The sequence below is a fragment of the Poecilia reticulata genome, linkage group LG19 (assembly GCF_000633615.1).
Source record: "Poecilia reticulata strain Guanapo linkage group LG19, Guppy_female_1.0+MT, whole genome shotgun sequence".
NCBI lineage: Eukaryota > Metazoa > Chordata > Actinopteri > Cyprinodontiformes > Poeciliidae > Poecilia > Poecilia reticulata.
The window spans coordinates 23,517,614-23,532,569 of NC_024349.1; the positions used below are offsets into that span (position 1 = coordinate 23,517,614).

General features: G+C 40.2%; 2 protein-coding genes across 5 annotated transcripts in view; one reads left to right on the forward strand and one right to left on the reverse strand.

The window, feature by feature from the left end:
- xrcc6 (X-ray repair complementing defective repair in Chinese hamster cells 6) overlaps nt 1-14,956 on the reverse strand; it is a 45,916-nt gene that overhangs the window by 2,821 nt on the left and 28,139 nt on the right. The window contains exons 5-12 of one of the 3 annotated variants that reach the window (XM_008437899.2): nt 13,734-14,135; nt 5,516-5,608; nt 3,303-3,392; nt 2,419-2,531; nt 1,890-2,031; nt 1,570-1,821; nt 882-1,068; nt 373-559 (exon numbers count right to left, since the gene is read on the reverse strand). In XM_008437899.2, the coding sequence (XP_008436121.1) occupies nt 373-559; nt 882-1,068; nt 1,570-1,821; nt 1,890-2,031; nt 2,419-2,531; nt 3,303-3,392; nt 5,516-5,608; nt 13,734-14,135 (1,466 nt within the window). Of the gene's footprint in view, nt 1-372; nt 560-881; nt 1,069-1,569; nt 1,822-1,889; nt 2,032-2,418; nt 2,532-3,099; nt 3,254-3,302; nt 3,393-3,776; nt 3,867-5,515; nt 5,609-13,733; nt 14,136-14,956 lie in introns of those variants that run through there. The other 2 variants (XM_008437902.1, XM_008437903.2) reach the window with 2 other exon arrangements.
- On the forward strand, nt 4,511-13,584 carry LOC103482009 (desumoylating isopeptidase 1-like). 2 transcript variants are annotated; one of them, XM_008437897.2, is made up of 6 exons: nt 4,511-4,909; nt 5,024-5,045; nt 5,140-5,209; nt 5,315-5,424; nt 6,259-6,381; nt 11,109-13,584. In XM_008437897.2, exons 1-6 carry the CDS (start codon nt 4,819-4,821, stop codon nt 11,212-11,214), a joined length of 522 nt encoding a protein of 173 aa, XP_008436119.1. In that variant the 5' UTR covers nt 4,511-4,818; the 3' UTR covers nt 11,215-13,584. The 2 variants fall into 2 exon arrangements, with proteins under 2 accessions (XP_008436119.1, XP_008436120.1); XM_008437898.2 differs by lacking the exon at nt 11,109-13,584 and adding an exon at nt 6,922-8,468 and having other exon boundaries at nt 4,518-4,909.

Sequence of the window (14,956 nt, forward strand, 5' to 3'; positions counted from 1 at the left end):
CCACTATGCCACCTGAGCTGAGTTCGATACAGTGGTGACGAGGCGGTGAGCAGCGCCACGCCCCACGTTGACTAACTGCATCTTTACACCTAAAATAAAAGAATTATTTATATCAGGTTTTCTTTGAGCTGAAATAAAATGTTACTTTCTGCCATAGCTTTGTTTCTTTTATTATTCTTCTAAATTACAAATAGCCCGAAAATGTTACTAATGCATACAACATGTGAAGTAAACAATGTCTTTTTTGGGACCAGGTTTTGGCCCCCATAAGGCCCATCAGGCTTCAGAAATGGTCCTAATCATTACAGCTAAACAATGCTAATAATTCCATTTAATGAAGTTCATTCATATTTAAACCCAGCTGCCACGTACCTGGGCCTTCTTTATCTCGCTGGGCAGCAGCAGACTGCCGGTCTGAGTGTGGAAGGTGCGGGTTTTGCTGCGCACCGGTTCGTTGGTTTCCCGGTACAGTCTGACGGAGGCGGGTTTCCGAGCCAACACCGCAGTTGCGTACACGCCCACTGCTACGTTTAGACCCTCACCAAGAGTCAAGCTTAACCTGAACAACACAGCACAGGGACGGGCAGGGTGTGAACGCCACTTGAGGAGTTTTGGGTTTACAGAAAAAATACATATTGTTGTTTTTACCTTTTTTTTTATATTTATAATTTTTTGTACAGTTTTTGCTTAATGAATAATGACAAAAAGTCATCAGTGTATGTAAATATCTGGTTTGAACTACAGATGATGTACTTCTGTCTATATCCTAGCAACTGTGTTGGACCAATACAACACAGTTGCCAGTCTGCTACAAGTAAATAGCAAATTGGAGACAGATGATTTTTCTGTGTAAAAACAGAAAAAAAACTTTTTTTTGTCACCTTGCCAAGGCTCTCTTTTTGGTCTCTCTGGCCCGGACCCGCTTCTGAAGGTCCTCCAGTTTGTTGCATGGCTCCAGCTGCAGGCCGAGCTCGCTGTCGTCCTCAGGCGGGCTCACGATGTCCCGGAAGAAGAGCGACACGTCGAAGCCGCCCGGTTTTATCAGGTGCATTAAATCGATGAGAACACCTGAGAACACCCGGAGGAGTCGGGACAGATCAGACAGGCTGATCAAACAAGAAACTGCAAACAGTTTGTGTGTCAGATGCTGCTGTGAAGTTTAAAAACTATTTTGATTTACAAGTTGTACGTGCTTATGGGGGTTTTCCTAGCATATTTAGTCACCTAGATACTATAAATTTGAATCCACCATGAATTCTACTCCAACCAGGGGATCGTTGGAGGGATATGTGAGGACCTGCAATGGGACAATAAGTCAAAATACACATGAAAATTCAAGTTGAGAAATGGAAAATCCATGGCTAAGTCAAAGGCAATATCTGATACAACAATTGGATAATTGGGATTTATACCTGTAAGTAAGCCAAGGAACATAAAATAAAAGTTAGGCATCAATTTGATTGATATTTGAATAGTTCCTTTAAAGGAAGTAGGCAACCTAATGTAATTTCTTGACAGAAGACATTTTTCTAACCATATAAACACAGGCAGCTTTTTCTCCAAACTGACCGGTCTCCTTCAGGTCGCTGGCTTTGGTGCGGGCCTGTCGGTCCCTGGCGCTGTCGCCCCCGTGTGGATCGTCCCTGCAGGTGAAGATCATGAGGCGTTTCTGCGAAAGGCGCAGCTTGATGTCGCTGTAGAGGTTGGCGCAGCACCACAGGGCGTCGCCCAGAGACGTCTCCCCGCTCCCCAGGGTCTCCGCCGCCAGCTGCGCGCCTTTCTCACCGTGCAGAGCATCCACGTCCTGAACCCACTTCGCACCTGAAGGGGCAGAGGTTTAACGTCTCACGCTGTAACTTTCCCCTTTTTGTCGCCGTGCGACCTCTGACCTGGTTCGTCGAGATCGTGGTACACGTAAACGTGTTTGAATGAGTTCCTCTGGTTCTTGCTCTGCTCTGTGCCGTAGAACACCAGAGCCACCAGGTCCCGGTGGCTGCTAATGATCTTACTGGTGTACACGCTCCGCACGACCTGTGGCAACACGAGATGCGGATGAATTCGTCTCAGCAACTTGAATATTTAAAAAGATTTCAAGAATCTTTCACTGAAAACACATAAAGATGCGAGTTTTTGGTTGTTTTAAGGCAGGGGTGTCCAAAGTCGATCCTCGAGGGCCGGCATCCTACACATTTTAGTTCTCTCCCTGGTGGTAGTAACAATCTTTTCAGCATGTCAGTGTTCCTGGTAGGCCTCTAATGAGCCATCATTTGATCCAGGTGCGCTAAACCAGAGAGAGAACTAAAACATGCAGGATGCCGGCCCTCCAGGACCAACTTTGGACATCCCTGTTTTAAGGGAATACAGAAGTAACAGAATGTCAACAGGATAAAAAAAACTAAAAAAAACTGAAGTTCTTACCTGCATGGTCATGTCAAAGTTAGAGGGTTGTCCATCTTCGCCTTTGATGAACATTTCCTTAGAGGCGTCGACCAAGAAGACCAGGCTGTCTCTGCCTGACACTTTGTAATCTCCTATCAAAGACAGACACGTGCATTGGTTTGCAATGTTTTACCTTCAACTTTTCTGAAATTAAGGATGCTGTCATCATAAAGAACACGAATAAACACTTTAAAAAGAGGAACTTAATAAAAAAACTAAACGCTAGATTGATTAGTGGCCTTTTGTGATGTCACCATGACCTTGTGATTGTAGAATCTCAAACTTATTTTTGAGAGAGGGATGGATGGAAATATGGAAAGTGCGTGCCTGTAGGAAAGACTGCGCTTTAAGTTAGAGCTATGTGTTGGGGAATGTCAAATATGCTACTGTATGGCACAACACACATATGTGCAGTCTGAAGGAATATCAAAGAATAACCATCTGTCACAAGCAGGATGTACAGAATATCATCCCTGAAGCAGCAGCAGAAGAGAACACTGGGTGTCTCTCCCATCAGCTAAAGAGATGAAATTCACAACAACTTACCAATATTTGATCACAACAAAATTGGAATAATGTTGTCTGGTCTATTGAGTCTCGTCTTCAGCTGCAACATTCAAATCACAATTTGGCGCAAGTGATGGTGTAAAGGTGTAGTACCTTAGAAATTTGTTGCAGAACTTTATGACCTTAATAGTGACCCATTTTCTGACGACCATTTCCACCATATTAACGTACGTCAATCTGTTTTTGTTTTTGTTGTTTAAATCAAGACGATTAGCTCACTATACTCAGGTATAGATCTGGACATATCAAAGTGACGGCAGGCAGCTGGCTCAGACATGGACGTGACCCGGTTTTACCTCCAGACTGCTCCGCTTCCTCTTGTTCTTGCTCCTCGTCCTCATTCTGGTAGAAAGCGTTCCACTCCGCCATCTGGCCGGCTTTCAGCTCTGCACCAGGATGCAGTCATTTCAACAAGGCGTTATTCACCCATGCTTCGTACGTAAGCAACGTTGCTTACGCACAAACTTCGTATTCACAAATCCATTCCAATGCTTCAACTGTTGCAAAGTGTTAGTCGAAACTCTCCAATAAGCACGTTGAAACTACACGCAAGTTAGAAATCAGCTAAGATTTACTTACCATTATTACCACTAAAATAAAACCAACTTAAGCCTAACAATAACTCTAGCTAGCTAAACGTAACCATTCTATGTTAATAAACTGATAACTTCCACCTGCTTTAATGACGCTTCCGTCTCCCTAGTGATGCGATATATATAAACTAAAATAAACCCAAGAATAAGAGATAGTCAGTGGTACTCATCACTTACCGCGTTCCGCAACTTACAAGTCCAGGCTAGTTTCAATGGGAGATCAGATACGTGAACGCGCCAGTATGGAAGCAAAGTGTTGCCAAAACATTTTTTCTTCTTGGATTTTATTTTATTTTTTTTTATTTTTTATTTTTTGGCGGGTGGCATCCAAAGTTAACATGTATTATCGTCATCTACTGTGCTGGTGTGTAAATCTAAATCCTTTGAGCTATATAACAAGACAGGATGTACATAAACTCTTAATTCTATTACTTACTAAATCTACACTGTTACAATCTTTATTAATCTGGACTTCTTTATGGATATCTAAAATCTACACTCACATTGGGAAGCAAACAAAGAGGAGATGCCAAATTGTCCTCTTGGGTTTTTCCTTTTAATTTCAAACGTTGGCACATTTTCTTGCACATTGTTTTTTGTGTACAATATTTTTTATGTAAATTGATTAGTAAATAACGTAGTAATTAATATTAGTATATGAGGGTATTAATAACTGACACGTTCTAGTTCACATGTAACTTTTTTACACATAAAAAATAAGTCTTTATATGAAAATATTTGTACATATACAGTACACAGCGTAAGACTGAAATCATTGTCATCAGGGCTGGTCCAGGGTATGAGGGCTAAAGGGCATCGTGTTTTGGCACTGTCAGCCTTCCATTCACGTTAAAGAAGACTCGGTTCTCATTGGTATCTCTGCTGAGAGTCAATATATTGACCAATCACAATGAAGGGGGTGGAGTTTATCGTACGTAATGCGGAGGCACTTTTTGACAGTCATGTTATGATTACATGATTAGATAAGTGACACAGCACTGACTCTCTTCACCCATCAATCTCAGGCTGGATTTGACTGAATTTTCCTTTTTTTTTTTTTTTTCTTCAAAGATAAGTCTTTCTTTGACTCGTTATTTCTATAACACTGCTTCCACTTTTCGATTTCTGTTGCTAGCTAGCTAGCTGGAGGTCAACTTTTGCCGAGACAGTCGGGCAACTTCGCCGTTGGTTCCAGTTGGAAAAGACTCCTTGTTGCACCATGGCCCAAAACAACTCTTCTTTTCCGGTGAAACTGTTCATTTACGACCTGTCCAGGGGAATGGCTCGCCAGCTGAGTCCAGTTATGCTAGGTACGTTTGTGACTTTCTTCCTTGTTAAGAAATGCGCTGAAAACTATCGAGAACGAGCCTATAGCTATATAACCTTATATATTGCTGATATACTGTATATGTTCATCTTCACAGGGAGACAGTTGGATGGCATATGGTGAGTATATTTCTTGAATGACAGCTTGTTATCCAACCTTTCATTTGGTAACGAGACGTGTTTTTGCTTCTTTTTTTTCTTCTTTTTTTTCCAGGCACACAGGTGTTGTTGTCCACGGAAAAGAGTTTTTCTTTGGTGGAGCTGGAATCAACCGCTGCCTACCTGTAAGAATCATCTCCATATTTTCAGTAATGGATCGAGCAGCTTGTGTTTGTTTCCCAGCACGGCGTCCATTAAACGTTTGAAATGTGTCTTCTCTTTTCTGTCAGTGTGGCACTATACTGGGCCAGCCGAACTCAGTAGTGGATTTGGGTTACACCGAGGTGAATGAAGATTTGTTTATGGAGTATCTGGACTCGCTGGCTGAGTCAGAGTACAGGTAAAGACGTAGCAGCAGACATTTAAGTACACACAGTGGACTTCAATCTGGTTAAAATAGGAGAATGATATAGAAAAAACCCTGTGATAACCTGATTGGACGCCCTTCAATTCGTCTTGTTGAAGCAGCTTTCGTAGTTTACATCTGCCAATCTGTTCTGCAAATCTTCTCTTGAATCTTTTGGCTAAAACTACAAATTGCAAAGGTGTCAGTCAGGAGAAGGGTACAAAATTACTCCACAGCCCTATCTACTGTACCATGTACTTCACCATGGCACAGTGAAAGCAGGAGAAAATAGGGTACAAGGGTAGATGAGGGTTGCAGATTTCCTTCCTCTCAAAGAAAACATCCAGACTTCGTTGAAATCTCATGAAACCTCGTGCGAGAATGTATTTTGACCTGGCGTGACGAAGCTGGACGTTTTAGGCTAGGATTCCAAATGCTGCGTTTTTCATAAAACAACCCCGCCAGTCACCAAAGGAAACCCGGCGGAGGCATCATCACGCTCTGGGGTTTCACGAGCCTGGGGGTGCACCAATTGCAGTTTTCTGGCCGATTATCAACTTTTAAAAAACGTGTAACATATTTACTAAAAGACGTATTCTAATAGGACACCATCGTTTTGGACAAATACGTAATTTTACTGGATGACTTTTAGTAAAGCTGTTTTGAAATATATCTTGTTGCAGTGCATTGCTAAGTCAGTGTCTTTGTTGTTTTAATTTATTAATTAAATTATTCATTTTTCCTTCTCACCTTTCTCTCTTGTTGACTGAGTTACAATTTCCCCAAAATATAAAACTTGTTTCTCCTCTTCATTCTCCCCCTGCGAAGATGTGACAGGTATAACATGTTTGAGCACAACTGCAACACCTTCAGCAACGACGTGGTGCAGTTCCTCACCGGCAAAAAGATCCCGTCGTACATCACAGACCTTCCATCTGAAATACTCTCCACGTAAGTTTTCACTCCACCTCTCTGGGTAAACTTTGTCTAATTTGTTTGTCAAATATTGCTGTCGCAACTTCTTAACATTCTTTGCTGCTGGAGAGCGTCTGCGAACGTTAAGCTTTTACGTCTCGTCACAGATGCTGAATCAGATTTGGGTCTGGACTTTGGGCCATTCTAGCACATGAACACACTGCGATATAAAGCGCAAAATGAAAGTAGAGGATTAAAGTAGTGAAGTGGTGATTTGCTCATCTCAAACAATGTACTGAACCAAAAAGCCAACAGGAGTGGAGCTTCAGATCCTTCTTTTAACAAACTCAAACTTTAAACGGATTGTTCTACCTGAGCTGTACGTCTCTTTACCTCCTCCAGAGCTATCATGGACTTATTGTTTGTCACAGAAAATCCCAGTAAAATGCATTAAAGTTTGTGTGTTGTTAAATGAAAAAAATCAAGAGGCAGTGTATATTTCTCTAAGCGAATGATTGTTTGGATTTGTTGATGCGTTTTGACTTCAGTGTCCCTCTCCCTGCGTTCATTTTGTAGTCCGTTTGGCCAGGCCATCCGGCCGCTCTTGGACTCCATGGCCGTAAATCCTGGAGGAAACGACATCACTGGACAGCGATAAATAAAGCTATGCATACAGAAGAACACACTTGATAACCTTTGTGCCAGCAACCTCTGCTACCAGTCACATTTACAGCTAAGCTGCTGTCATCAGGGCCCTTTACTCTACTTAAAAAAAAAATCACCTTCAAGGTTTGTTTCTGCATGTAAATGCATTGCAAGGAATACCAGCAAACTAAACCTGTGGACAAAAAAAAAACATTTTCACTCTATATGTTAGCTTTTGTTCATAAACTTACTTGCACGTGTTCAGCCAAAACTCTATTTTTAGCTGTAGAATAGTTTTGAAATTGTCCCGTTAAAGACTAGATTTGTTGAGCGTTTCCTTAAGGTGCTTTGTTAGGTAGACGTTTTAACATCAAACACTTTTATAAAACATCTTCCTGCCATGTATTGAACTTAATCTATAAACGGGATTTATCTTTCGAGTGCAGTACAAAGCTTCTGTTCTTTCTAAATGTTGGCCTTTTCCTGTCTGTCTCTAAATGGGAGACAGCTGGCAACTGTCTGCAACATAGATGTTGAGCTTACACATAAAATAAAATGTAAAAAAAACCTAGCTAGCATAGCTACACAGCTAGCTACGTATCTAGCTAGCTATCGGGTCCACTTAAACACATTGTGAAGAAGCAGTTTAAAAATTGACTATCTAATGGTTTCCCTTTAGAGTTTATGAGGACAGTTTGTTTTTTAGCTTCTTATAAGTATAAATTAAAATCTATGAAGCTCTTTACTGCTTAGGTTGTGGTATTATTTTCATTTTATTCCTAAAGCTCAAATGCAAGGGTTACCCTCACTGGGGAAAATAGCTTAGTCAAAACTGTTCTGCTGGCTTTTTATAACATTGTCTAGGAAACCCGTTTTTACCAATTTTAAGGTACCTTTAAAATGTATTTAAAAAGCACTTTAAAAAACAAACATCGTATTTGAACCTCGTGCCATTTAGTAACATCGTTTTTGCTTTTTTCTGAAAACTCCTGGACCAATCAGCTACATACCTCTGATTTGCTACATTTGGATTTTTATTATTAGCACATAATGTTTTTATGCACTAAGTACCAGAATCGGGTATTTGTACGAAGAGGCCTTATCAATGGTGTTGAGACATCAAGTTCATCTGAAGTAGTTTTTTTCTTTTGGACTCTTGTTTAGATCCTAATCATAGCTTTAATTTTTCGATTACAACTATAAATTGTGTGCAGGTCACTGTAAATGAAAAAAAATATATATATTAAAGATTAAGTATACAATACCTACAGAAGGCTGTAAGGGCAAAAAAAAGGCTTTAATTTACATGTTTTACATTATTTAAATGTTATTAATCCCAATTTTAAGTGTGAAGTTGTGTAAGTGAAACATAATATTCTAAAATGATGCTCAAGTACCTCTTTCGCAATATGGGTTTTGTTAAATGTTTGAAAATGAAGCTCTGATTCTGAACTATTAAAGTCTCTGCTAAAAGCTCACTGTCTTTCTTTCATGTTCATGAAAAACATTCCGTTTCACTGCATTACATGAATTTTGTGTCATGTATTACAAAGAACAACCACAAGATGGCTCCACAGTCTAACTTAAAATGTAGGAACCGTGTTGACTTGCATCAGGGATTATATTGTAAAAGCATATTTCTGTGTATCATAGTACATAATACAACAGAACAAAAAACATTTAACATAAAAATAAAATGGACAAAGCCTCACATATATTATACAGTCTTTACTATTTCATCTTTAAAAGTGGCATCCATTTCTAAACAGTTTTATAAAGAACATTTTGGGTATAAATTAGTTGTAAGAAGTACAGATGAATACAGTATATACAACCCTTTCTGCATATTGTCACACCAATGTGCTGTATTGATGTTTTGCATTTATATAAACAAATAACATTTATCTGCCATGTATTTTTTTTCAATTATTCTACTGTAGATTAGCTTCAAAGTCTTGGAAGCAAGCTTTCACATGGCAAAGCCTGCAAGTTCACAAAAACGGATGGAAATATGGATCTTCTGCAGGTCTGTGTTATATTTTGAACAGGAACATTAATGATGCTGTTTACATTTGTCCCGTTTTCCTCTGTTCTATAAATATTTTCATTTTTCACAAAATTGCACATAAGAAAGTTGCACCACTCATCAATGAACAGTCATTCTGAGCCTGACATGGAGTAATGTTACTGCAGTTACAGATACTTGTTTACAGCCCTTGTAAAAGAAAGGAATACCTTTACATGAACAGTGAATATAAATAGACAGCAGGATTGTTCTAATTTGCTGCACTTCCTCAAAGGACAATGCACATAAAAGAAATCATAATCTACACACAGTAAAGATTTTTTTATAAACACACAACAAATGGGTTAATTAGTTTACCAAAGCAGATACAAAATTATTTTTGTTGTTTTTTTACAGTGATGGAAAACATTTTCTCCCTGAAACTGGGAAGGATGCCGAGACCAGGGACCATTTTTAGAACAACCAGCAAACACAGACAGAACTCCTGCATCGATGCTCAGAAAAATGGGATGCAGACAAAGATAAACAAGACTTTGATTTATTTTCTGTCACAGCACTTATTAATGCTCCAGTGATTACATCTAGTGGTAAAATGCAACCAAATCAACAAAGAACAAAAATCATATTTATAATATAGGAGTTTCTGAAAATACTTCAAACCTGCAGTAAGCTGTTTTGAACCATTAAGATGAGATTCTGATTGGACAATGTGTGGAATGAAACAGGATCTGGATTTCAGTTTGGACAAGAACAGATCCACATTGAAACATGCACTGGGTTTTTACCAGTAAATCAGGCAAATCCTTTCTGGGTTCAGGCCAATAAGGATGACTAAAAATATTCCCCTTTTTTAATCATCAGATTGTTGAGACATCTTTTGGATACATGTTATTACTGTTTTTGAAGTCAGATTTAATATTTAATATTTAATATTTCTCACAAGTCATATGTGATTCTAGTCATCAGCTGGAAGGAGACGAAGATGTGCGACAGACAAATTGACAGTCGTCTTAATGGTTAGCGTTGGATATCGATAATTTTTTTATGTGTTTAAGAGGCCAACTTCATCTACCACTAATATTTTTGCGGGTTTGGCAGTTTAGCGTTAGCTTCCGCTAGTATTTTTGTGTTTAGCGGTTTAGGGTTAGCTTCCGCTAGTATTTTTGTGTTTAGTAGTTGAAGGTTAGGTTTAGCAGTTTTTCGTCTTGAAAAATGGCTGCCTTGTTTGTTTTTTTCAGTTGCTCACAGTTTTTCTGTTTTTGTTTTTTTTAAAAACACTTTTTCAGTAAACTCTGTGTTTATGTTTGTGATGGTAGGTTGGTTGGCGTTGTATGGCTGTCATAAAGACTTAGTGACCCCAAGTGATATTTCTGAAAATAATTATTTCTTGAAATAAATAAATGAATTTAAATCGATGGTTGGATTATATCCTAAATATTTCAGTGAGATTATGCTGCTGCAATAGCAGAATAATTCATTCTAATCCTTTTTCAACGTCTTAACCAGGAGTTGATCATTAACAATTCAGACTCGCTCTTTCATGTCGCGTCTCACCTGAATTGTTTTTACCCAATTCCAAAACTCAGAACCCACGCAAAAGCATCACTGTTTTACAAAACAAAACAAAGAACAAAATGAAAATCTGCCAGAAAAAACAACAGAAATCTCATTACCGGATCTCATGGGAAGCATTCCTGGATGGATGTGCCGAACACTGCAACGGTACCTGCGGGTTTCGTCCGCTGTGAAGTCCAGTCAAGGGATTCCATTAGCTGCTGCGTGAACCTAGCAACAGCTGCAGCTGCGTACAACGTCCTTTGAAATCCAGGCCACATCAAATAAAAGATGTCAAATCCTCCAGGCCTGGAAGTGCCTCAATAAATTCCCCTGAAATAACAACCCGCGGGTCAGAAATCACACACAGGCCTCTACACACTCGGAGTTATGACTCAGACAGTTCAGGAGTGAAAGACCCAGATCTACACTGACTTCCTTTCCTTTCCCCCTCCGAGGAAGGAAAACACGTAGCAATGTACGTTTTGTTGTTCTATTTTTCTCTACTCTCTACCTCCTTTATCTCCTCTTTCTAAAGAGTCTTAGCCTCTGGCTCCTTCGCTGTCCCCACACCCCCTCTCCTGTTGGGATGGAGGCTGATAGAAGCTGACATGACGGTGGAATTGTCCTCACCATCGAGTTAATGTGACCCAGGGGAAGCTGTCCATGTACGCTTGGCCTGATGGCAAAGGATGCAAAGTGTGTTTCATCGTGAAGAATCCGGGAAAAGGGCGACCGATTGGAGGTAAACTGAAAGAACAGTGAGTGAAACTCTTCAGCTGAACAATAAACCGTTTTTTTAATCTCCCTAAACCATAAGCAACACAATTTCAACAAACTGTCCTCATTGGACGAGCAGATTTTCAAACTTCTTAATCGTCACTAAAGAATCTAAACTTACTCCGATCACTCCGGAATGCTCATTTTATTTACTAGACGATTCATATAGTTTGGAAAATGCTCTTTTTTCTGACTGAAACGTTATCTTACACACTGATTTTTTACTTCTTTTTCATTTTTTTTACTCAAGGTCATGAATGAAGTGAAAATTTGACAGAAGTCAGCCTCATAAAGCAAAGATAAAAACAACAATCTAAAGTTGCATAAACCTCTACATTATTTGAACAAAAATAGTTGTTTGCATTTATTAAGTTAAAGAATCAATGTATATTTGACCGTTTTATTACTATTTTTATGGTTCTTAACAGTGCAACAAAAGAGATATGAAAGGAAAAAAAAAGAAAAAATACCCTTATTGGTTAAAGGGAGTCATCACTTCAGTGCCTTGCAGAAGTATTCACACTATGAAGCTTTGAGTCGCTGCCTGTTAGAACCTGGCTGCAGTTACAGCTGCAGGTCTTCTGGGCCGTTTCTACTAGCTTGGTTCACCTGGAATCAGAAAACGTTTTTTTTAATTATTTATTCTGAGATTAAATTGGAAACAAAAGAGGACTTCTCAGGAGAGTTGATTGCGCAGGATCTTATTTTGGGGTGTCTGTGTAAAGTGGCCAAAAACTCACTTGTTATATTCTTATTTGTAAAAAAATATATAGATATACATTTAAAAAACATTTCCTTCTAACTGTACCCATTATGTTGTTCTATTACATAAAACCACATAAACTATATTGAAGGCTGTGATTAAGCGACTAAATATGACATAATTCATAATTCAGGTGGTATAAATACTTTTGCAAGGCACTGCATGATTCCTTATTCTATTGCTCCCTATATTTATTGAAGATGCATAAAATAAACACCATGTTTGAATTATAAAACTCAAAGGAGCAGTTTTATATACATAACCCCAAAACATAGGCCAGTTTGTACACATGCTAACTATAATTTACTATGTAACTATTTATGAAATAAACTTTTATTTACTTCAACTACCTGGAGACTACTTTTATTCTAAGAATGAAAATTGTCTGTAAGAACTACTATTAATGACAAAAACTTTCCAGTTTCTCAGATAGTTTGAATTTCTTTGGACAAACAAGTTAGCAAAAAGGCTAGTAGTAATATTAGCGTGTATGCTAGCTTTTCAAATGATTTGCTTGACAACCTGACTGCATTGTTATAAATACAGAAACAAAAAGCAATTATAGTAAGCCAATTTTGAATTTTATATGCTTCATCCATTGGATGAGATACATCTTTCTGTGTCATGGTTTATGTTGATGTAAATAGCATATTTTGTTAAAAAAAAACAATGAAAAATGCTAAAATCAGCCTTTTCTTCTTCTGTTATGAATATATACTGGGTGTTTCTGTGTTTTTTGTGTCGAAGTTCTGGGCCGTTCCAGACTCTGGTAAAATGAGCACTCATTGTTTAATCCCAGACTTAATATTATCAGCTGGTTGGCTAGGCAGCTAACTCCGCCGGAGTTAGAGCTCTGTCTACTCCCACCTCTGCCATATTACATAGCAGTGTTACTGATTCACTATTTTTACTCCAGGCAAGAAACCATAATATAAGTTCCCTAAAATGTGATTCTTTTTTTGGATTAAAGGAACTAATTACAGTGTGACTAGTTGGTTTAGTGTCATACCCGGGCTAGCTACCAGAACCTTTACTTGGCTGACACAAGTTTGGAATTTGCTCCTCCGACATCCATATTAAAACCAAAACATTAAAAATAAAAACATGTTTGTGTACAAACCAAGCTACGACTTCTAAACTATAGACAGAGAAACATTGGTTTTATCCAGACTGGATCTCTACAGGGCTTGATCATCCTGTGATATAGCAAAGCTGCAGCGGTTAAACATCTACAAGCCCAATGCAGCAGAGAGGAGCCTGAGTGTGTTTTTAACTCATCTTCTAGAGTGAGTAGCAATGAGTGTGTCTCCTGGTTTTTTTCCCCCACACATTGAAAATCTGAGCTCTTGCTTTTTTCATGTACATTGGAAAGCGTGTCTTTGCTTAGCCCCTGGGCATGTTGGACTGTTAAGGAAGTGCAGTACCTGGCTCGCTCCAAAGTTTTTCTTGAGTTCAGCAATGTGGTAGGTCACTCTCACTGAAACACTCAGACAGTCACCTCAGTGGCGCTGTGGGTGGAGTAGCTCTTCTGCCTGGTGTGGTTGTAGTATGAGGGTTGAGAAGTGTGCTGGCCGTGGCCATGGTGACCCTGCCCTCCGCCTCCTCCTCCTCCATACATACCTCCGTAGGACTGGTTGACAACTTCTTGCAGGTTCTCTATGCTCTGCTGCCGCCGTGTTGAGTAGCCGTGTCTCCGGGTGGAGCTGTGCAGAGAGGAGGAGGTGTGCGCTGGAGCGGAGGTCTGTCTGTGGACGTGGCGGGCGGCCGGCTCCCAGGCTTTGAAGGCCGAATTGGAGATGAACGGGTGCGTGGTGGTCTTGGGGAGGCGCGAGTGCTCCAGGTGGTTGGACGGGATGGAGATGGACAGAGGGGTGTGGAGGTCGCGGTGCCCTGGCAGAGGCTGGTGGATGTAGGACTTCTCCTTAGGCTGCGAGGGCTGGAAGGCAGGAGGCGCTACGGGTTGGTAACTGGAGAAGTCCATGACAGGAAAGCTCTTATAGTAGCTACGGGAAGCGGTTTCTGCTGCATAGGGAAACAAAAGAAGTATTTCACTTTCAGGTCAACTCCTCATTGAAAAAGTTTCTAGTCAAAACATTATGAAACTCCATTCATCCATCCATTTTCTTTACACCCTTGTCCCTTAGTGGAGTCGGGAGGGTTGCTGGTGCCTATCTCCAGCTAACGTTCCGGGCGAGAGGCGGGGTCACCCTGGACAGGTCGCCAGGGCAACACAGAGACACACTTGACAAACAACCATGCACACACACACACTCACACCTAGGGGCAATTTGGAGAGGCCAATTAACCTGACAGTCATGTTTTTTGGACTGTGGGAGGAAACCGGAGTACCCGGAGAAAACCCACGCATGCACAGAGAGAACATGCAAACTCCATGCAGAAAAACCCGGCCGGGAATCGAACCCAGAACCTTGCTGCAAGGTAACAGTTCTACCAACTGCGCCACAGTTATGAAACTGTTTAAGTTTATCATCATCATGATTGTAGTGCTTTTATCTTCCCAAACGTTAGCATGCTACAAACAGCATTAGCTTCAAGGTTATTTTCTTGGGTACATTTTTAATCTTTTTTTCCTCATGGGGATAAAGAATGGTATTGTTATTTTATATATATATCCCTGGTGAGGTGTTCCGGGCACGTCCCACCGGGAGGAGGCCTCGGGGAAGACCCAGGACACGCTGGAGGGATTACGTCTCTCGGCTGGCCTGGGAACGCCTTGGGATTCCCCGGGAGGAGCTGGAAGAAGTGGCTGGGGAGAGGGAAGTCTGGGCCTCCCTTCTGAAGCTGCTGCCCCCGCGACCCGACCCCGGATAAGCGGAAGAAAA